This window comes from Chlorella variabilis (genome assembly GCF_000147415.1).
Source record: "Chlorella variabilis unplaced genomic scaffold CHLNCscaffold_37, whole genome shotgun sequence".
In the NCBI taxonomy this organism is placed as follows: Eukaryota; Viridiplantae; Chlorophyta; class Trebouxiophyceae; order Chlorellales; family Chlorellaceae; genus Chlorella; species Chlorella variabilis.
This window is the reverse complement of record NW_005435051.1, coordinates 235,617-257,072: the sequence shown is the minus strand read 5'-3', so window position 1 is coordinate 257,072 and position 21,456 is coordinate 235,617. Positions and strand designations below refer to the sequence as shown.

Sequence of the window (21,456 nt, the reverse complement as noted above, 5' to 3'; positions counted from 1 at the left end):
CCCGGCCCTTTTGCAGGTACCTTTTAAACCTTAGGTTACAGGGTGGAGGACAGGGGCACCCATCGGCATGCTAGCTAGTTACAATCTGCACCTGCTCAACATGCTTTGCTGCTCCTTACACCGATGCTGCTGTGACATGAACCGCAGAAAAAATGGCGGGCAGTGGAGGCACACCTGCAGATGGAGGGGCCGCAGGCCGCGCCTTTCCGCACGGTGCTACTGAGGTTACGATTGAATGACGAAACTCAGGCAGGTGCCTTGCATTAGGACCCTTTGCTCAAATGCATGTGCAAGGAGTGTGCATCCTCAAGACAACCCTTGTGCCCCGGAACTGCCAAGTTGAATGATGGGCTGGGCTCTGCTTGTAGGTGGCAGCGGCGCTGGAACACGTAGCAGCGGTGTCTGGCGAGGCAGTCTCTCTTGGAAGCTACCCTGTCAGCAACCAGGTTGATGATGCTGGTGTCGTGCTGAGCCTGGAGAGCCGTTCCACAGAGTCGCTGACGGCAGCATGCCAGCAGCTGAAGCAACTGCTGCCCGAGGGCGCCATTATCAGCGAGTCCCGGGACAGCAGCATCATCAACACGCCTGTAGCCAGCCCCGCAGACGTGCCAGGCCTGGGACCTGCTTAAGCTGCTCTGTGCTTTGAACAGCGGCAGTTGACTAGAAGAGCTGCAGTTGTTGTAGCAACCATGCATTATCATAAACAGTAGCATTCCATGAGAGGAGTAGCTGTGGTCAAATGAGACAAGTAATAATCGGGCATAGAAATCAGGAGCAGTTCAGGCCGGAGCAGCGGCCAAGGAATTGATGATTGGATGCAGCGGAGGAGGAGAAGAGGTGATGGCATGGAAAAGGTCCGGGGCGGGGTATCAATGCCCTAACTTCTGTACTAGGCAGCAGCAAGGCAAACGCTTCACCGGTTGCCGCCCCCCAACTGCTGGCCCATCCATGCCTGAACGGCAGAGGCCAGCTGGTTGATGTTGAGAGTGCCGACATTGCTGTTGCTGGAGCCAGCATTGCCGCTGCTCATCCAAATGTTCATCTGGTCCACATAATCAGTAAGCCTGGTGTAGTAAGCATATGGAACCGTGCAGTCGAGTGAGCCCCAGGAGGTCAGGCCCACCAGCACATCGCCAGTGGCGGTGGGCAGCACGATGGGTCCGCCCGAATCGCCCTGGCACGTAAAGCCGGTGACGCCGCCAGCGCAGAAATTGTCCAAGAAGGACTGGGGGCATGTCCCAGAGTCGAATGCCGTCAGGTCGGTGTATCGCAGCACTTCACTGTTCAAGCCCGTATCGTCGAGGCCGAAGCCTGCCGCATACACTGTATCGCCAGGGGCTGGAAGCGGCGGGCCGCTGGCTGCTGGCAGCGCCACTGTAGGCGCATCAGATGCCTGGGACAACTTCAACATGCCAATATCGTAGCCGGGCCTGCTGAATGGCGGCTGGTTGTCGTCAAAGCCCTGGTGCACAAACACGGCCGCCACATTGTGCCACCTGCCCTTGATCCACACGCCCAGCTGGCCGGGGTCGGCCTGGGTGCCCTCGTGCATGAGGCAGTGCGCTGCGCTGACGACCCAGTCGGGGGCCACCAGGGAGCCGGAGCAGGTGGCGACATACTCGCCGGCCTCCAGCTGCAAGTATGCCGCGTAAGGGAAAAGTTCGTTCCTGGGGTCTGGGTCGCCCTGAATGACGCGCGTCTCAATGCGTGCTGCTTGGTCGACGGCATCCTCATCAGCGTCGGTGCTGTTGCTGAGGGAATGCGCGCCGGGGACCGCGGTCCAGCCGTTGGTGGGAGGCGCATTGAGCAGGGCGGAGGGCGGCGGCGTCAGCGCGCCAGCGGGAAGGCTGAAAGCTGCGGGCAGGGCAGGGGGAGCGCCGGGTTGAATTGGAAACATGTCGATTTATTTTCTGCAGGGGGCATGGGTGGCCCGGCAGGTGTCGGCGGTGCAGCCCACTTACCATCGGTGCCTCCAGCAGGAGCCTCGTCATACAGCGCACGCCGGCTCGACAGGCGCAAGGAAATGGCACGACCTGCACACAACGCTTGCAGCGGGCATGGCCGTGTCAGCAGTGCAGTGCCAGCAGGAGGACAGCGCAGGGCCAGGTGGTGGTCACGGTGGCGGCGCGGCATACGGGGCGAACTCACCGTCAGCGACTGACGCTGCGGCGCACACAAGTAGAGCGAGCAGCAGGCTGCTGATCGTCGTGAGGCGCATGCCTTGGTGACTAAAAGAAGAGATTTCGGAAGGCTGGACTTCAAGTTGAGAGAGCAGGGGCAAAAGCTGGTTGCCAACGCTGCTTTGCAGTGGAGCTGGATTGATAAGTTTTGACAAGGAAATGCGTGTTGCATCTGCTTAAACTTCGTTTAATGCATTCGAGCTCGCAAGCAACGTGTTGGTCTTGCAGCTTCCCTGCAGCTGCTGATGCAAGGAAAGAGCCCTCAGGCATGACTTGACCGAGAACCAGTTCCGAGCACTCGATCGAGTTGAAACATACCACACGCTGCAGCTGTGGACTGTCAGAATTGGCCCCCTACCGGTTCGCCCAGCGGCGGTGCCCGCGCCTATCCTTGCGTCCTGACGGGCTTGAGGTAGTGGCTTGGTGTGTGCCCCCCCAGTTGATTAGGTGCCATTTAGAAGAGAGGCTACTGTGTGCAATTCCTCCAGGGAGCAATGATTGCTTCCGCGTGGTGCGGTCCATGCAGTCCAAGTCTTTCCACTGCAAGCCTAGCGCCTGAGGCCCCCGTGGAGGTGATCACCCCGTGCATCCGCCAACTGCACGCAACTCGGGTACCCTCTGTCACCCTTGCAAATTGAGTGCGTGCTAATTTGTGATGATCTCAAGTGCTCTCCAATACTGGCGATGTGCCCACGCCGCATTGAGCTGCGCGGCCAGGGTCCCGCGACGCTTTGCATTGGCTCGCAGCATGGATGACGTCTGCCCAACACAAATAGGAGCATACATGCAGCCACAGCGAGACGGCCTCTGCCCGCTGCTTCCGGCTGCACCGCAGGCGCCGCCCCGTGCCAGTAGCTGCAGGCGGGGGGGCAGCGGGCAGCGCTTCGCGCACGAGGCCGGCGTTTCACACATTGTACGCCGTGGGCATTGAGCTGTCGCACAACGCAGCAGCGGTCTGCTGATCGTGCCCTCCAAATGTTGGACATGACTCGGGGTGGAGGCTGAAGCTGGGTGGAGGCATGCATATGCACAATGCTGAAGGGAGGAGAGGAGCAGAGTCTGCCCCTGTTGCAACCAAAAGTTGGGGGAGGCGACCGGGGTCGGGTGGTGGCGCGCGCAGAAACTGGCCGACCTCGTCTGGGCAGCCCTCTTTGGTCGGTGGGGCAGGATGAAGTTCAGCTCTACCGTGAGCAGCAGCCGGCGGAAGTGCCGCAAGGTGGGTCATGCGGCAGTGGGAACATGGGGGACGGCGCGCAGGCCCGATGGGCGGACACGCAGGCGCACCACCGCCAGCCATGCCGTGTGGGGCGCCTGGCGGCCCTCGGGGGAGGCCTCCGCCATGTGCTCACCGCTGGCAGCCCACCATGTGCTGCAGGCGCACTTCACGGCTCCCTCCAGCCTGCGGAGGAAGCTGATGAGCGCGCCGCTGTCCCCAGAGCTGCGCAACAAATACGGAGTGAGCGAGCAGCACGCGACTGGCCGGGGCAGAGCCCAGGCAGGAGGCTGCAGGCGTGCAGCAGGGGCGACTGCCGGGACAGCACGCGGCCATGCGGCGCATGCACGCCCTGCCGCCCTGCCATGGCGCCGCCCCGCCCACTCGCTGCGTCCCCACTCTCTGACACTTGCTGGGTTTACTCCGCAGGTGCGCTCCGTGCCCATCCGCAAGGATGACGAGGTGACTGTCGTGCGCGGCACCTACAAGGGCCGTGAGGGCAAGGTGGTGCAGGTCTACCGCAAGAAGTGGGTGATCCACATCGAGCGCATCACCCGCGAGAAGGTCAACGGTGCGTGCCGGTGGCACGCGGCGGGAGAGCTGCAGCCGCTGCCGTGTTAAGCGCGCTGCTGCTCAGTTGCCCTGCTGCCGCTTGCATGCAACTTGCCTGCCAACCTGCTGGCTGCTGCCGCTGCTGCGGTCAGGCTGTGGGCGACGTGGCAAGTGACCAGCAGGCAAAGCAACCGCAGCATCAACTCAGATGGGGTCAGATGGGGCTTGTTTCTCGCGTTGGCAGCAGCAACCGGCAGATGCAGCAGCGGCTGCAGCCCCCGCAGAACGAAACATGTGCCACGTGGAGCAGCCGAGCACCCTGCGACACATGTTTGATGTCAGGCTCAGCGAGGAGCGCATGGCAATTATGCAATGGGCAGCAGTGTGGAGCTTTGTATCATGGCGATGCACAGCTCGGTGGATAGCTGCACCAGCGCTTTGCCAGACATGCCGGCGGCGCAGGATCACCAACGTTTGGCGCTGCCGGCATTCACGTGCCAGCAGCAGCAGGGGACCAGCATAACATGCATCGCAGCGGCAGCTTTCTGAGGCACTGTCGTCGCACTGTGCTGTCACCCCGCAGTGGCTGCGGCCAGTAGCTCAGCAGCATCCATTATTTCCAGCCCCGGGGGAGGGGCCCTGCCCCACTTCCATGCCAAGCCTTCCCCAGCCTCGGGGCCTCCGTGGCCGCTCAATGCTGCCCCACTGCCCCACTGCCACCCCTCTGCCTGCTGCATGTCACCGCCGCCGCTCGCCGCCCCGCGCTCCCTGCCGCAGGCGCCACCGTGAACGTGGGCGTGGACCCCTCCAAGGTGGTCGTCAACAAGCTGAAGCTGGACAAGGATCGCAAGGCGCTGCTGGAGCGCAAGCGCGCGGGCAAGGGCCTGGCCGACAAGGGCAAGTTCACAGAGGCAGAGGTGCAGGCGATGGAGAACGTCGAGTGAGTGGGGCGCGCCGGCTGCGCGTGGCTGGTGCTCGGTTGCTTGTGCAGAGGAGCTTTGTCTACGAGGCTTGGTGCTGTGCAGTACCTGACAGCAGCATTGTTGGTGCTGCTGTCCACAAGCTGCCCGCTGTTTGGTGCAACTCTAGAAATGCGGATTTGGTCAGCTGCGGTGTGGTGTTGACTCTAATGTCAGCTGCCCTTGCTCCGCTCCCCTGCCGCAGCTGATTGCCAAGACCACCCCCGCAGCAGCAGTAGCAGCAGCTTTTTGGCCCCTGGGCGCGCGCCTGGCGCCAGTGCGACTAGGTCGCCGCTCTTGGCAGCCAGGGCCACCCAGCACCCCATCTACGGCCAAACACCCAGCAGCGCAGCGCAGGCAGTTGGAGGGCAGACCGCCCTCGTTCGGCTCGGCCTCGCTGCACCCTTCAACACGGCGAGCGTTCCAGTGCATCGTAGTGCCTGTCCGGATTTGAATGGGCCTCTATGTCACAACCTCCCGTGTGTAATGTAGTCTGACACGACTGATAGAGACATGCTGGGGCAGCGTCTTCTGGCTTGTCCAGGCGTGCACATGCGATTGCCAGGCCATGTCATCACCTGCTGGCCTTTCATATCGCTTCTGAAGTTGGCGCATTGTGCTTTCAAACATATATCGAGCTCTTGTGAGTGGGCTGGTGGTGCTGGCCTGCTCGGGGGCGTGAGGCCGCTTTGGGCGGTGGCTTCGCGGCTCAGCCGGCAGCCTCATGTGTACACTGGCCTGATATTGGCGGGGTCGAGCACGATCGCGCCGCATTTGTGGCCAGCGCCTGGCCCTCTCTCCGCCCGCCCCGGACCCCACCTTCCCCGCCCCGCCCCCACAGGTGCAGGGCCCCCACCAGTGTTGTCTACTTGTTAGAAAACACATCGATATCCCACCATCACTGTCGCCGCATTGATCAAATGGCACTGGAGGAGCCACGGGGCGGCAGGGCCTTGGAGTCGCTGGTCCGCACTGTCCAGTTTTGGGGGCGCGCTGGTCAGTGCTACGCCGGCTACAAAGCCTGCCAGGCGCACGCGCTGGTGTTGCAAGCGCTGGGATGGGATGAGGCGCGGCTCAAGGATGAGCTCTGGGCGCGGCAGCACACCAAGGCGGCACAGCAGCTGTACAGCTTGTGTGTCGACCTGCGCGGCTTCTACCTGAAGGTGAATTCTGCTTAGCTGGATGGCATGGTCATGATGGCCGCCTCCATTGCAATGATGGCATCAGTACTGATTGCTACTTTTGTGTACATACTCGCGTGTCATGCCATGACATGCCTGAGTTACTTGATTGGTTTGGTGGTTGGGCAACTGCAGACTGGACAGTTCATCGGCGCTCGCGGCGACTTTGTGCCGGAGCAGATCTGCCGCAAGCTGTCGCTGCTGCACGACCAGGTGTGGGTTGGGCCTGGGCAATCTGCTATGTATTTGTGGGGCCAAGGGTCCTTGGCCTGGCAACTGTAATCAAACCCAGTCAGGGCAAAATTTTGCCCACTAAGCTGGTGCGCTGGCATCGTTGCAGGTGCCACCCATGCCGGCTGCACAGGCACGAGAAGTGATTGAGCGGGAGTTGGGGGCGCCCTTGGAGGCGCTGTTTGAGTGGATTGATCTGGAGGAGCCGCTTGGTTCTGCCTCTATTGGCCAGGTGCTGCCCTCTGATTGGTTGCTGAGCTCCGCCTGCTGCTGGCACAGATGGTCTGGTGTCACACATGTGCAGCCGTCACCTGCTTTTAGTTGTTTGCTCTGCTCATAGGTGCACAAGGCCAAGCTACGGTGTCCGAGGCAGCGCAAGGGGCGGCCATTCCTGCGTCCAGTGTGGGATCTGCTGCGTGGCGGCTACACACCAGAAATAGCGCCGGGCAGGTGGGTGGACCATGGTTGACTTAACAGCGCTGACGTGGATGTTGGGAGCGCATCAAAACACTACACTTTCCCTCTTCTTCTTTTCAGGCCGCCTGTGGACATGGAGCTGGCCTGCGAGAAGGGCCCCAAGGATGGCATCGTCGCAGTCAAGGTAAGGGGCTCTCGACCCTCGGGCACCCTCATGTTTGTTTCCTCCTGCCTTCCAGATTAGTTGAATTGCCTCTGTTGCTTTCCCTGCCTGCTGCACAGGTTCAATACCCGGATGCGCTGCCCACCATGTCTCTCGACCTGTCCAACGTTCGCCTGGCCGCCGCCTTCCTGTCCAAGACTGAGATCAAGTTTGACATGGTGTCTGCAGTGGACGAGCTGGCGGCGCAGGTGCAGGCAGCAATTGCTCAGACGTGCTTGGGTGGAGTTTGGCATTGCCTGCCCCCCAATGTGCACTCGGCAGTTGAAGCTGAGCAGTGTCCGCCACGCCTGCTTTTGTTCCAGATTCGACTGGAGTTTGACTTCTGCCGGGAGGCTCGCATAATGGATGCCGTGGCCCGCCAGTTCCAGGTATTCGATGTTCCAACTTGATGGCGCTTTCGAATCGTGAATCGGGTCTCAATGCATGCTCAGGTTGCTGTGCCTGCTTCCCCGTCGCCTCTTGTGCCGCAGAAGCTCAACCACCGCATCGACGTGCCGCGCAGCGTGCCTGGCATGGTGACAGACCGTTTGCTGGTAATGAACTTTTTGGATGGCATCCCCATCACCCGCCTGGAGCGACACACTCAAAAGTGGGTGTCTTGTCTCTTGGAAACTCTAGGCATTTGCTGCAACGGGCAGCTGAGGTCATTGATTGGGTCAACTGCAGTATCACCCGTGCGCCACCTGTCTGCCTGTGCAGCCTGTCGGCAGCCACCAAGCAGATGGCGGCCAAGCGCATCCTGAGCCGTGTGTCAGAGGCGTACGGCCGCATGCTGCTGCTGGACGGCTTGTTTCAAGCAGACGGCCATCCTGGCAACATCCTTGTGATGAAGGGTGGCAAGGTGGGCAGGGTGCGAGGTCAGATGGGATCAGTCGTGGCGTCCTGAGCCTGTCGTGCAGCTTGACCTTGAGATGGGTGTCGGCACATGGGATTAGGACAGAACACCAAGCGCTCAAACATGGGATGCGCTCCTCCCTCGACCAGCCCTTCACCTGCACTGCCCTCCTGCAGATTGGACTCATCGATTATGGGCAGTCCAAGCAGCTGCCGGACCCTTACCGTGCGGCCTTTGCCCAGCTGGTGCTGGCTCTGGACAAGGGGGACAACGCTGCCATTGCGACAGCTTTGCGTGGTGTGGGCGTGGTGACGGAGCGGGAGGAGGCCCCGTTGCAGGCACGGCTGGCGTACGGCATGTTTGACACGCGGGGCAGGTGAGGGTTTGGAGGTTGCTGAGGGAGTCGGGTGGGCTGCTCCATTGCACAGGACAGGCTTCTGGTGGGTGGGGAGGGCTATTTCCTCGGGTTTGTGGTGGCCTATTGCACATCAGGAACCCTCCCTTTGCCGAAACATCATGCATGCAGTGTGGACCCATTTGCCCCGGACTCTCCGATTAAAGCAATGGGCATCGAGAAGTTCCCGCCGGACATGTTTTTCGTGCTGCGGGTGGTGCAGGTGAGCTGGGGTGCAAGCCGATGGATGCTGCATGATTGAGCAACCTGTGTTTGCGATGTTCCTAGATTCCAGGGTGATCCTGCGTTGTGTCACTAGTCCACCTCCGGCCGCCTGTGCAGCTGCTGCGCGGCCTGAAGACGGGCATGAAGGTGGCAGAGTTCAGCGCCGCCTCGCAGTGGAAGCCGTATGCCCAGGAGGCGGCCAAGCAGCTCAAGGGCGTTCCGCTGCCCGCCTCCCTCAGCGCCCACATCTATGCGCTGCGGTGATTTTGAGGGCGTGCGAGGCGGCCAGCGCCCACGCGATTCACATTGTTTGCAGCACCGAATCGAGTTCAAGCACCCACGCCAGCTGTGCTTGCCCTGCTATTTTGTTCACACATTGCCCTTATCCCACATGCCATTTAAGGACTGTGATTATCAATCACAAGGCCAGCATTGCTACTTAGCCCTGCATTGCATGCGCCTGCGCCTGGCCATGACATGCACGCTGCGTTTTGCAGCTGGTGTGCTTCCCCAGTATCGCTGAGAATCAACTTCCTCTGGGCTAAACGGCTTCCTCCTGTTGAACTGTTTGAAAGCCTGCGCAAGCACAAGCGAAATGGAGGAGTCGCTCCACGGCCTGACTCCTGTCTCACTTCAGCTTGCGGTCAAACAATTACCAAGACGAGCTTTGCAGCGGCTGGCAATGGCGAACGGGGTCAAAGTGAGCGTGGGCTGCAGCACCTGTCACGGTGTTTCTCGTCGGTTTGTTTAGTTGCGCCCCCCTGAGCACGCAAGCAATATTTGGTACCGACTGGCGGCCAGGCCTCTGATGCCGACTGCTGTCGGCGGCGGCACAGCACCAACCTGCCAGTGAGCAAGATGGAGGCTTCCGCAACTGGGAAGCAACCATCCTGTCGCTACCACCCCCTGTAGGCAAACATCGCCTCGGACAAGATCGCCAAGCAGCTGTTTGACCGCTTCATGGCTGAGGAGCCGGGCAGGGCAGGCCCAGCCCGGCTGGCGGAGCAGCCTATGGCAGCCGGGGAGGAGAACGGAGAGCTGTCGCCGGTCAGTAGCGCAGAGGGATGCTACAGCCAGCAGGGAGAGGAGGAGCCGGCATCAGGCATGCGGCAAAAAGTGGCGGCACCAAACCCTGCCTCTCTCAACCCTCTGTTTTTCCTGAATCAGTCATCTGACCAGGAGGCGCCACCACAGCAGCAGGAGCTGCAGCAACAGCAGGGTGACGTGGGTGCTGGACCGAACGGCGCCGTGCCCATACGGCGGCGCCGCACTGGACACGACAAGCAGGAGCGGGCACAGGCGGCTGCAGCGGCAGCTGACCACCCCCGGGTGGCTGGCGGCAAGCGCAAGGCCAGTGTGGAGGCACCGCTGGAGAGCGAGCCACCTGCGGTCAAGCGGCAGGCCAGCAGGAAGAGCTTGGCGATTCCAGGTGAGGGGCTCGACATGCGTTGCGGCCTTTGGAGTATGTTTGTGGCGACCAGGGAAGGCCAATGCATCCACCTTGTACATTGTCTGCAGCTGCTGGAGCAGAGAACGCCGCAGGCGCAGCAGCGCCCACGGCTGGCACCACGGCAGGCCCAGCGCCGGTGCTGTGCACTACCAACGGCACCAGCGCCGCACGTGGGAAGGGCGTGCCCGCTTCCAAGGCTGGCACATCGGCGGCAAGGGGCAGCAAGGCGGCCAAGCTGCCTGCCTCAGTGGCAGAGCGTGCTCGCAAGGCCGAAGAAGCTCATGCGGCACGCCGGGCTGCAGCAGTGGCCAAGGCGCAGAGCAGGGGATGATGTGTAGCTGGGGCTGAGGCGAATCAGGGCAGCCCAGGCACATTGTCGAAGGCTGCCTTTGTACTGGAAGATAGGAATGATTACATGTTTGTAGGTGTGCAAAGCACTGACCGATGGATAGATACTGCTAGCTCTTAAGTCCTGCCTACGAAATCTGAATGTAAATGGAACAGCCGCTGCTGCAACTGGCTACCAGCTAGGTCAAGCTACCCTTTGTGCACTGCTCCTGAAACTGCAAGTCTGGCGCCACTACAGCTTGGGCTCCACGATGCCTGCGGCCTCCAGGTTGGGCAGGATGCTGCTGCGCATGACCGACCAGAAGACCTCATATATGCGCTTGGCGGCCAGGAAGTAAGGGTTTGTGGCGCCATTGTACAGCTGCGCCGTCAGCAACACAAGCCAGCATGTCACGGATTGGGAGAGAAAACCCGCTTCCACCACCACCTTGCCATCACGTATGAAATGAGGCAGGCCAGGAGAAAGCGTGCTTCTCACCTGGCAGTTCTTGACCATTTTGTAGAAGTCGGCGGCAAACATGTTGAGCGTGATGTAATAGCGTCTCGAATTCAGCCGCTCCTCCATGGTGCCCAAGTCCATGGGGTCCTGGCAGGGAGAATCACATGGGGAAGGGGCAAGAGGCAGGAGCATTACCAGCGCAAAATCGAGCACCATTTCGCCCAAACCACTGCACAAATGTGACCCAACCTGCCCTCCAACTACCACCAGCTCTCCTCCAGCACAAATGTCCCAATCTCACAATGATGATGGAGTAGTAATCGGGCACGTCCATGGCCGATACGGGGCGCTGAAAGGGGCCCGCATCGGCATGCTTCTGCGCCTTCTTCAGCAGCATGGTCATGAACTCAAACAGGTTGTCCTACACGGAGGTGGAGCGGAGGAGTAGAGGAGGAGGTCCAGGAGTTCAACAGGCCAGCGAGACTTGGCCCAGGTAAGTGGGCTTCATCTAGCCAGTGCGTGCCCCAGGCAGAGAGCTGCTGCAGCATCCAGCGCTGGAGGGGCAACAACACCATGTTACTGCCCCACTTGCGTACCTCGGTAGGGTCCAAAATCTGGCCGTTCATGGCAATCTGATACTCCTTGTACAGCATGCCTGCCGCATGGCTCCACCCCGCCTCCACCACACCTGCATCAGAGGGCGCGCAGGTCATGTGATGGCCCTTATGATGGCCAGGCAACGTGGACGGCAAGCATTTAACCTGCCACTCGATGGTTATGTTTCGTGGGTGCTGCCTGCCTGCACACCTGGGATGTCCCCAACCGGCATCGGCCCACCACCCTCCTTCCAGTGCGGCAGCCCCGGGTGCACCACATGCCCGGTAGTGTAGCGCTTGACCTCGCCCTCCAGCGCCGCCCGCTGCTTCGCCAACATCTCTGCATGATGGCGGCAGGGGCAGGGTAGGGACTCTGCTGGTGTGACATCCCCTGAAGGGACGGCCAACAGATTGCCTGCGCATGCAGCATCAGCGCCAGGGTTGAACGCTATCTCCCACGCCCACCTGGGAAGGAGGCGTAGGGCAGCGTCGGGTGGATGCGGCACTCCATGAGCGTGCCACCGTCATAATCCTTGATGAACCCAAACCACTGCAGGCCACCAATTGAGAGGAAGGCAAGGTGATGGCATGCGACATGACAGGTTGTAGGCAGGGAAAAATCGCAGAGCAAGCAGCTTGGACATAGCAATGCCCAGGCACCCTGGCGCGAAAGCACTGATGCCGAAAAGCGCACCTTATCCTTCTCTTGTGTCACCGTCTTGGTGAAGGACTGCTTGGAGAAGTAGCCCACAGCGTTGTTATCGGCATAGGTCAGAAAGTACTCCAACCCATCCATCTCCCGTGCATAGTGCTGCAAGCAGGGGAATAGCCCAACGGTTTCAGCGAGAACAGGATTCAAGTGCCTGGTGGGTGCTGTGTGACGACGGCCCCTCCAGTTGGGTCCGCTCCCTTGACCCCGCGATCCCCCCACACACTGCACCAACCTTGGTCCAGTTCATGAGCCGCGTGCCGCAGCCTGTGACCTGCAGCGTCTGCGCCACTGCACAGAACGCAATTTCGCCCAGCCTGGCGGCGGGTGTGCCCGGAAAAGTGCGGTAGGTGATGCCGCCAATGACTTGGCTGCCGTTTCTCACGATCACCACAGACCTGCAGGCGACGCAAGTTGGGCACGGGCGACACAGTTAGGATGTGTGCAGGTGGAATGTTCCTCCAGTGGAGTGTTTCACACCAACGGCATGCTGTAGCCTGCAGGGGGTGCACTGTGCAGCGACTCGCGCACGCTGCGGGCATGACGACCACTGCGACGTGCGGCGTCACATGACCACCCACTTGTGGCGGCGCTCAAAGATGAGGCGGCATATGTATTCCTTGGGCATGTTGGGTAGGCACTTGCTGAACACGTTCTTCAAGCCAATCAGCAGTCTGCCATTCTCTATGGAGCCATTGTTTGTAATGTACACGGCCTGCAGCTCGCCGGTGTGCTCCCGCTCCATGTGCCGCGCCTCGCGGTTCATGTAGGTGTTGTCCGGTGTCGGCAGCGGTGCCTGCACGGCAGCCCCTGCTGCTGGCTGCTGCTGCTGCTGCTGCTGTCCTCCATCTGCTGATGCGCGAGCCGCAGGCAAGTCAGCGTCCAACCCGGCCTGCGCGTTTCCCTCGGCGGGGCCCGCCCCGCCAGGCGGTGCCGCTGCCTGCACACGCAGCAGCATGCGGGGCGTGTAGTATTACCTCCTCGATTCTCCCACATCCCTCTGGAACGTGCTGGCTGGCCAGCCGCACGTCAACCTCACCCCAGCTGCCACCTCGCCCAGCTTGGTCCGCTTGCTAGGGGGCTGCGCATCATCCATGTGCCACCTCTGCTCTAGCGACAGGACGTGGCAGAGACAGCCAGAGGTGTTGCCAAAACAAAGTCGTAAACGACGGTGGCTGCACCCCTGGGTGCGCTACTTGTGTGCAAGCCCAGATCGGGCGATCGAAAGCGCAGGAGCGATCGCTGTGTCGTGAGTCCGCTGCCAGCGAGGCAGTCGCACCTCGCGCCTAGCCAGATGCTCAAACAACAACCTTTCTATCACTTGATCCTCAGTGCGAAGCTTGCAGACAGGAGGTGTTTTAAGAAGACCTCTTGCTCGAGTGCCTGCCTCCCCAAAGAAGCCCAACAAAGAAGACCTGCACCCGACTGATCTGTGCAACCGCAAGCAACCCTGGCGACGCCGAGGCTGGGGCAGGGACTGCGCCCCTGCGAGCACCAGGTGGGCTCAGCCTTGCTGCCTCCGGCACCTTCTCCTCCCACGCCCCTCCGCCTGGCCCTGACTCACACGGTGCCTGCCTGGCATGTCGCAGGTGGCGGGACACCTGTTTGAGGGTGAGTAGGACCGCTGCCGGCGCCGGTGATGGCGGGTGGCGCTGTACCGGCACGTCACGTGCCGCTCAGCCAAGGTTTTTCTGCCTCGATTTGCCTGGGCCCCCTGCAGATGGCAAGGCAGGGTCGCTGATAGACGACCGCGGCCACTTTTACAAGCCGCTGCAGCGCGGGCCACGCGGCGACCGTGAGCGGGCCTTTTATGATGTTGTGGACGCCATGCTGCACAGCGAGCAGGCGGCGGCGGCCGAGCTGCAGCGCAGCGCACCCGTGCCGGTGCCCAACGGCGGCAGCGTCAATAGCGCTGTCGACACGGCTGCTTTAGCGGAGGCCGCATTGCCGTGGCAGCAGCGCCGTCTGCGCCAGCTGTTCCCCTCGTTCAGAGGGAGCCTGAAGGAACGAGGTCCCATGGCCGTCATGCAGGTGTGCTGCATGGCTGGCGTTCAGCACGTGCAGCTGATCCTGTCCTGCAACTACCATTTGGTTTGGTGCTTGGCTGCCTAATGCCGGCCCTGCCTGCCTGACCTGCAGCGAGATGAGCTGGGGCTGCTTTCCGGCCGCACCATGGCAAAGCTGGGCCTATTGGGCAGTAGTCCCCACCGCAGCTCACCCCCGCAGCAGCAGCAGACAGCAGTGGCCGTAGCGGCAGCTGTGTCGCCTGAGCAGCAGGAGGTGCAGCAGGAGCAGCAGGGTGAGGCATGGCAGGGCGAGGAGGTGGAGGAGCAGGAGCTTTCGGCGCAGTATGGGCAGTCTCCCGACAGCGATTGCTCTGAGCAAACAGGGCAGCATCTCATGGAAAACTTCCATGAAGGCATGGCTGGCGGCAGCTACGCCAGCCCAGACGCAGGTGTGCAGTTACAGGGCAGCCCCGGCGCGGCAGATGTGCGTGGTAGCGAGGGGGGCAGCACCCTGGCGGCTGCGTTGCCGCAGCTCTCGCGACCGCCGCCACAGCAGCAGCAAACTTCTCCTGGACCAAGTGTGGAGGCGAGCTGTGAGCACCGCCACATGATAGAGAGCCCCAGGGAGGCCTACACGCTGCCGGAGCATGCCCAGGCGGCGGCGCTGCTGGGCCAGCCAGCATTTGACCGCGGCCTGAGTGTGGGATCCAACAGCCGGCCGCCCCGCTCGCCATTTATGTCAGGCCTGCTGCACCACAGCCACCCTCCGGGGCCACAGGAGCAGCAGCGGGCTGCAGCAGCAGCAGTGCCGTCAGCAGGCAGTGTCGATGGGGACAGCGGTGCACTGGCAGCTGCGCTTGCGCGGATGTCAGGCCTGGGCACTGTCCCCACTGTCAGCAGCGAGGTGCATTGGCTGCATGGCGAGGGGCAGGCCACCAGTAGCAGCAGCAACGGCGGCAGCAGCGCCAATTTTGCCACATTGCCCTTCTCAGTGCGCAATGCGCCACTGCTCCACGTCATCCCCAAGTATTGTGAGTGCAGGGGCCTTGGGATGGTGGGATTTTGCCGAATAGTGATTATCTGGAGCGTGCTGCATATTTGCGTGGGGTTCCACCTGGTGGCTCGCCCTGCCCATCCGAGGCTTTGCTGGGTGTCTCTCCCTAACAGTGTGCCTGCCACCCGCCGCGCACGCAGATGGCGTGACGCAGCACGAGGATGCGCGCACACTGCTGGAGCTGGAGGACCTGGCACGCGCCTACCGGCACCCCTGCATCATTGACATCAAAGTCGGCTTCCGCACCTGGTACCCACAGGCCGATGACAAGTACATTCAACGCTGCAAGTGAGGCCAGGCTGATGCAAGATGCATAGCAGGATGTAGTGGTTGTGTTGCGCGGACAGCGCTTGGTAGTTTTCCTTCTCTCGGTCCGCAGCATTGTCGCCTGCAGCATTTCGCTAGAGTTGGCTGCTTTGAATGGCTGTGCAGGGAGAAGGATGAGTCCACCACGCAGGCAGCGTTGGGGTTCAAGATCTGTGGCATGCAGGTGGGGCCCCTTGTTGCTTTGTGGTTCTGTATTGGTAGCATACCAAGCCTAGCATGTTTGAGGCCTGTGTGGGCCCCAAACATCTCCTCTCTCACGCTGTGCTCTGCAGGTGTTCCGCCACGGTGCTGGCGGCTACTGGCGCGCCAGCAAGCGCTGGTGCAAGACGCTGCCGGTGGAGCTGGTGGACAAGGCGTTGCTTTCCTTTGCACACAATGGTGGGTCATGCGGGAAGCAAGGGCAGGCTGAGCTGTTCATCAAGCAGTCCATTTCGGTGGCCACATGTAAATGCAGAGCACTTCGCTTTGATTGAAATTGTCTGCCCATGATGCAGAGCACGGACTGCGCCCAGCAGACGTGTATGGCGGCGCAGCGGGTGCCATTGTGCAGCTGGAGGCGTTGGAGGCCTGGTTCTCGGTGCAGCGTGACTTCCACTTTTACTCTTCGTCAGGTGTGTGGGGATGGGCCATGAATATGCAGCCTTAGAGGACAGAACCCCCTTGTGGTTAGCGTGCTGCACTGCCAACTAGCTCGGCCCCCTCTCTGCTCGCTGCCTTCCTTGGTGCAGTGCTGCTGCTGTACGAGGGCGGTGCCAGAAATGCCGACCAGGCAGGGGTGCGGGTGCGCATGGTTGACTTTGCGCACACCTTCCAGGCCGAAGACGGCGGCCGCGACACAAATTTCCTGGCGGGGCTGCGTGCACTTCTGGCGCGGCTTCGCGCCGTGGTGCGGGCAACGGTGCAGCAGGATCTGCCTACTGTGTAGTGTTCTGTAAGGGTGATGGGCCCACTTATGCCACCGGCACAGTTGATCCCAAACCTTGCACAACGTCTTCTCTCTGCCTTTTGTTTATTACGAGTTTGCTGCTGCCTCTTGACATATCCCTCTGCTTGGACGGATGTGCAAGTTGCTTTCCTTGTTGCTGTTCCTTCCGGCTCTATCTGCATGCTACATCTGGCCCAGCCATCGCCTACACCTTCCCTCTTTGCACTGAACTGACTTTTTGGTCGGCATCGGTTGGAGGTCCCAGCACTCCCTTCAGCCTTGTGCTCTCCTGTCCCCAATTTTGGACATGTTCTTTTGTCACCTGGCCTGCCTGGTTTCTGCTTGCACCTCAGCACCATTGCACTCCAGCACTGCTGGCCATGAAGCGATGATAACTTTGTAAATCAGCCCTAGGAAAAAGCTGCATCGTCACTCCATAAATGGATGGGATTTGGGAGCTGGGCAGCAGAATCCTCTTGCATCCGCAGTTTCATTCATGGCTCCATTACATGCGCGAAGAAACGCTGCACAACCCCACGGCACCTACCCACCCATTCCAGTGCTGCCAGGCGCTGCTTGTTCACTTGCTGACTGCTGCTGCTGTGCTGGAGCGGCTCCTGGCTCAACCTCCATGGGCCGAACCTCCTGCTGCAGGTGCTGCTCTGGTGGTTCCGTTGCCTGCCGCGCCTGCTGCTGCTCTAGCTGCTCTGAAGCCGCCTGCCCTTGAGCTGACAGCCGCTGCTCTGGCTGCTGCTGCTGCTGCCCAGGGCGCGGTCCTGCCATTTCAAAGGCTGGCCGCGGCGTCTGGCAGCCGTCTATCTGGGGCGGGTCAAACGCAAAGCCCTGCTCTCCAAAGTTGACAGTCACGGTCGCTGCGGTCTGTTGCTTCGTGGGGTTGGTATAGAGAGAGATGGCGGGGCAGTAGGTGCCCTCTGCAATGTCTTCGTACGCCTTGCCCTGCAAGTATGACACACACACTTTTCACACATCCTTGTCCGACATACATGGACGCAATGACGCAGTGCAGGAGTGCCCAAATGCAGCATTAGCAGTCGGGCAAGGACTATGGTAGCCAAACCCAGGCCGCAGCGCACCTGCAGCCTGCCATTGAGCGTGAAGGCCACAAAGCTGCCAGGCAGTTTCTGGGGGTCGGCCTGCTCTTGCTCCTCAAAGTACAGCTTGCCTTTGTACTTCACCACATCCGCAACTCCCCGCTCAAATGGCCGCCCGCCCTCGGGCATGTGCAGCACGCAGCCCACGACATCTCCCTGCCCAAAGGGCTCCCCATAGTCATCCCGCCATGCTGCATGTACCTGCAGCAAGAGGCACGCACGCATTCATTGGCAACCACCACAATTCCAGGCAGCACGTGTGCAAAACACTGGTAGCGGTGCTTGCACATGCTCTCAGATGCCAAACACCCACCTTGCTGCCCTGTGCGCTGCGGTAGCTGAAGCCGCACTTGTCGGCACCCACAGGGGCGTTCAGCTCCGCGTGCCGTGTGGACCACCCGATTCTGCGGAAGAAAGTATGGGTTAAGTTCAGTAGAAGCAGGAATCCCTGGGTGCTGGGTGCCATTCACACGCGTTCGCCCCGCCACAACTGACCGAGCAGCGCCAGTGGGCCCCAGCTGGTCGACCTTCACTTCGTAGTACCAGGTGCCAGTAAAGGCGCCGTGCGTGGCCCGCACCTGAGGAGCAGCGGCAGGAGTAGAATGCACAGGATTGGATGTGCTGTGGCCAAGTTGTCTGCGCCACACAGGTCGCAGAAAAGCCATTGGCCAACCCAGCGTACATAACCGGCAGCTCACCATGCTGTAGCCGGCGCTGCTGCTAGCAGTCAGCTGCCTGTCATCCAGCACCACCGGTGTCGCCTTGTCCTCGGCCGACAGCTGGACGGGGCGCCAACCCGTGCGCAGCCGCTCGCTGGTGCGGCTGATCTCGGGCCCCAGCTTGACGAGCTCCTCTGGCTCTGCAGCACCGACCGACATGATACGACGGCCAGCGCCCTTGCGACCCACGCGTTTGGTGGGTGCTGCGGCCACGGGGCCCAGCGGCACAGGCGGCCGCACCATCTGCGTCGTCTTGGCGTGGTGCGGCGGGGCGGCCGCTGAGCCGGTGGTGACCGGCGGCGGCAGCTGCGTCGCCGCGCCTGGTGCCGCCCCTGCCGGTGGTGGCTGCTGCCAATCCATGACAGAAGCGGGGCTAACGACGACGACTGCAGGTGTGGCAGGGCAGGTCGGCCGGGGAAACGCACATGAGCGTCACAAACATAACAGGCGCCTCTTGCGGCAGCTGGTATTGCAGACGGCGAGTCGATCGCGTCACAACTTCATTCCGCAACGAATGTTGATCACCGACGTGCACTGCTGGCTGTTGCAACCTTGATTCCCTTGATTGATTGATGGGCTGCACATGCACCTCAGATCAGGAATATGATGGACACGAGTTTGCAACCAGGGGTTCTACATGGGCAGCGCTGACGGCGACGGTGCAGCGCACTCAGCATGCTGTCAAACACGCAGAAGTGCCGTTACACCAGCGCTTCGGGCAAACAAAATGAGCAAGGCAACTGCCGCCCAACTTGATCAGCTACTCCTCATCATTCGCCGCCGCATCATCCTCATCTGTCTGCTCCTCATCATCTGCCACCCCCGGCACCACACTCTCATAGTGCTCCCCCAGGCCGTATGCGTGCCGCAGGTAGCACAGCCGCAGCGTGCGTCCGCTCTCTGCAGACGTGGACAATCACAAGGCTCATGCTACTGACGCTCAGTACTGCTACACAGCAGCAAAAAACCACTACAAGCCACCCACCCTTGTACTCCTCTCCCAGATCCTGCACCGGCATGCCCACGGTGTAAACCGCGATGTGCGACTTGAGCACTTGCGCCAGTGCCTGCAACATGGTGCATGATCAAGTTGTTTAACATAACTTGCTTGGTTCCGCTTGGTGACTCGCTTTCTCCCAAAATCCCATGCCACCATACACCCACCTGCAGCTCCACCTGCCCTCCCCATGCTGCTGTGGTCTCCAACTCTGTGCAGTATGCCTCGAAGAGGTCATCGCCGCCGCCGCTGGCCAGATCCTCCTGCCGGCGGGCAGGTAGGGAATAGCGAGTAACAAACCAAACCAACCAGAAGAGGTGGCAAGTAGCGCAGCAGCAGCAAGCAGCGCACCGGCAGCACAAAGGGCTTGAACTCCTCAGCGTGCTGGCGCATGTGCTCGGCCACCTTTTGCCGCAGCAGCAGGAAGTTGAGCTCGTCTGCATCCTGCTCGCCCTCGGCCGTTGGAGGTGGCGCGACCTCGGCAGGCAGCTGCTGCAGCTGGTCCTCTGGCAAGAGGAAAAGTCAGGCAGGATTGACCTCAGTAATGGGGGGACGCATGGCACGAAGCAGCCACCATCATGACAGATCACATTCCAGTCAGCAATCCGCACCAACGTCCACCACCGCTAAGCTTACCCAGGGAGCGATAGAGGCAGTGGCCGTCGGGTGGGATCTCCCGGATCACCAGCCCCAGTGGCCGCAGGATGGCCTTCAGCTCGCGCTGCTCAATCACCCGGTCTGCAGGCATGGGATGGGACGATGCGATGTGAGCGAGGATACCCTTCGCCTAGGTATGAGCCTAGGTATGAGCGATGCCTTTCGCCCAGGTATGATGAAATTAAAATATTTTCACCATAAGCTGGTGCATCACGGCCTGCGGTCCCGTCCCAACCTACCAGTGTCCCCCAGCTCAGCAAGCTCCGCCTGGATGCGGGCCTCTCGCTCCTGCTCCTCCCGCTGGCGCTGCTCCCGCCGCCGCTGCCCCTTGCTGGCCTTCTGCACAGGGCACGCAGGAGGTCGTACAGATTTCAGCGACAGCATTTGGCCGAGGCCATGCCTGCAAAGCAGCACCTGGCCCCGTTGCTCTGCACAGCGGCGATCGGGCTCAGTGCAGCGCAGCCTCCACACCTTATGCTGCTGTTCTCCCTGCTCCTCGTCCCCCAGGTGCACGCTGTACAGCGAGTCTGCCACCGCCACCGCCTCTGCCACGGTCTTCTCCCTGTCGCCCGCTAGCGATGCCAGCTCGGCGGCGTGCCGCGCCTCCATCTCCGCCTCCAGCTTGGCACCCTCATCCTTGCCCTCCTTGCCCAGCCGCTTCATCTGGTCTTTGAGAGCCTTCTGCTCCTGCACAGCATTGATTGTGAAGCAGGGCGCAGCGGCGGTGGCAGGTTGGCACGCACGAGGCGATGTACTACCGTTGGCACATCCACACAGGTAACACTAGCTCAGCAGGCCGCAAAGCCACTCGTCTGCACTGCTGCACGCACACGCTTGTGGCGCTGCAGCATCTTGCCGCGTGTCTCCGCCCCCGGCTCTTCATCATCGTTGCTGCTGGCATCGTCAGCAGCGGCGCCGTCCTTCAAGAAGGCAGCAGCCTTGGCACTGAAAGCCGGCTGCGGCTGTGGGCTGCCGGCTGCTGCTGTGAGGGCTGCTGCCTCAGGCACGGCCTGCCGGGCTTCCTCGCTGTCGTCCACCTCTGCCCGGGCAGCGCGTGCCGACTTGAGGAACGCCTTGCCACCCTTTTTACCCATTCTCTGCGCAGTACCAACGCAAATGCTGGGGTTGGGCGGCGGCGGCGGCGGCGGCGGCAGCGGCGCGAGTGATGATGCGAGTCAAGGGGGCGGGGTGGACACAAAGCAGGTGGTCAGGTGTTCTGTCGAAGCCTCCAGGACTGGTGTCCGTGTGCACAGCCACCCTACTCCGCAGCACAAGTTTGCCCATGCCCCGATGCGCACCTGCACTTGTGCCTCCCTGACTAAATCTGGCAATGAGTGGTCTAGCAGAATGTTTCCAGTTTGTGCGCTTCGCGTGCCATGTACTTGTACTGCGGCGGCAGGTGTCTGTGCTCTATTCTGGCTCGATCGGCGTGTGCAATCGCCCCAGCACATTGTGGACTGTATAACAAGCCTGGACATCGGCTAGCCGCCTGGACATCTCCGCAGCAGGTGATTCGAGCCCCTGGCACGCTTGCATGCTTGCAGTTTTAAAGGGCCGTTTAGAAGGCGTCGCATGGCATGGGTGGGGGAGGCTGCCACAGCCGATGGTCTTTGGCACCTGCGGCGCTGTTGCTGGCAGCCTCCTCGTTGTGTGGGTAGCAGGGGAATCACGTATACATGTTGTACAGCGCACCAGGCGGGATGGCGG

General features: G+C 61.3%; 7 protein-coding genes across 7 annotated transcripts; 3 read left to right on the top strand and 4 right to left on the bottom strand.

Moving 5' to 3' along the window:
- Window positions 1-913: 913 nt before the first annotated feature.
- CHLNCDRAFT_141726 (hypothetical protein) lies at window positions 914-1,964 on the bottom strand (the record flags this gene model as incomplete). The annotated part of the gene is made up of 2 exons (XM_005842939.1): window positions 914-1,854; window positions 1,958-1,964. 2 exons carry the CDS (start codon window positions 1,962-1,964, stop codon window positions 914-916), a joined length of 948 nt encoding a protein of 315 aa, XP_005843001.1.
- Window positions 1,965-3,348: 1,384 nt separating this feature from the next.
- On the top strand, window positions 3,349-4,889 carry CHLNCDRAFT_141725 (hypothetical protein; the record flags this gene model as incomplete). The annotated part of the gene is made up of 4 exons (XM_005842968.1): window positions 3,349-3,396; window positions 3,556-3,636; window positions 3,823-3,964; window positions 4,723-4,889. 4 exons carry the CDS (start codon window positions 3,349-3,351, stop codon window positions 4,887-4,889), a joined length of 438 nt encoding a protein of 145 aa, XP_005843030.1.
- Window positions 4,890-5,983: 1,094 nt separating this feature from the next.
- CHLNCDRAFT_8690 (hypothetical protein) lies at window positions 5,984-8,608 on the top strand (the record flags this gene model as incomplete). The annotated part of the gene is made up of 11 exons (XM_005842967.1): window positions 5,984-6,067; window positions 6,221-6,298; window positions 6,426-6,548; window positions 6,657-6,716; window positions 7,016-7,144; window positions 7,259-7,324; window positions 7,430-7,551; window positions 7,656-7,797; window positions 7,968-8,167; window positions 8,318-8,408; window positions 8,528-8,608. Coding segments are annotated over 11 exons (1,176 nt in total), but the record flags the coding sequence as incomplete, so codon positions are not given.
- Window positions 8,609-10,440: 1,832 nt separating this feature from the next.
- CHLNCDRAFT_55490 (hypothetical protein) lies at window positions 10,441-12,718 on the bottom strand (the record flags this gene model as incomplete). Its single annotated transcript, XM_005842938.1, has 9 exons — window positions 10,441-10,569; window positions 10,687-10,794; window positions 10,949-11,068; window positions 11,244-11,335; window positions 11,455-11,583; window positions 11,709-11,793; window positions 11,938-12,054; window positions 12,188-12,350; window positions 12,534-12,718. 9 exons carry the CDS (start codon window positions 12,716-12,718, stop codon window positions 10,441-10,443), a joined length of 1,128 nt encoding a protein of 375 aa, XP_005843000.1.
- An 814-nt stretch (window positions 12,719-13,532) lies between these two features.
- CHLNCDRAFT_141721 (hypothetical protein) lies at window positions 13,533-16,264 on the top strand (the record flags this gene model as incomplete). Its single annotated transcript, XM_005842966.1, has 8 exons — window positions 13,533-13,563; window positions 13,673-13,983; window positions 14,092-14,989; window positions 15,153-15,300; window positions 15,445-15,502; window positions 15,612-15,717; window positions 15,834-15,950; window positions 16,068-16,264. 8 exons carry the CDS (start codon window positions 13,533-13,535, stop codon window positions 16,262-16,264), a joined length of 1,866 nt encoding a protein of 621 aa, XP_005843028.1.
- A 543-nt stretch (window positions 16,265-16,807) lies between these two features.
- On the bottom strand, window positions 16,808-18,455 carry CHLNCDRAFT_141720 (hypothetical protein; the record flags this gene model as incomplete). Its single annotated transcript, XM_005842937.1, has 5 exons — window positions 16,808-17,221; window positions 17,359-17,577; window positions 17,690-17,780; window positions 17,872-17,954; window positions 18,075-18,455. The coding sequence occupies 5 exons, from the start codon at window positions 18,453-18,455 to the stop codon at window positions 16,808-16,810; spliced, it is 1,188 nt and encodes a 395-aa protein (XP_005842999.1).
- A 400-nt stretch (window positions 18,456-18,855) lies between these two features.
- CHLNCDRAFT_141719 (hypothetical protein) lies at window positions 18,856-20,843 on the bottom strand (the record flags this gene model as incomplete). Its single annotated transcript, XM_005842936.1, has 8 exons — window positions 18,856-18,995; window positions 19,081-19,162; window positions 19,260-19,355; window positions 19,444-19,598; window positions 19,729-19,830; window positions 19,989-20,088; window positions 20,221-20,436; window positions 20,580-20,843. 8 exons carry the CDS (start codon window positions 20,841-20,843, stop codon window positions 18,856-18,858), a joined length of 1,155 nt encoding a protein of 384 aa, XP_005842998.1.
- Between the last annotated feature and the right edge of the window lie 613 nt (window positions 20,844-21,456).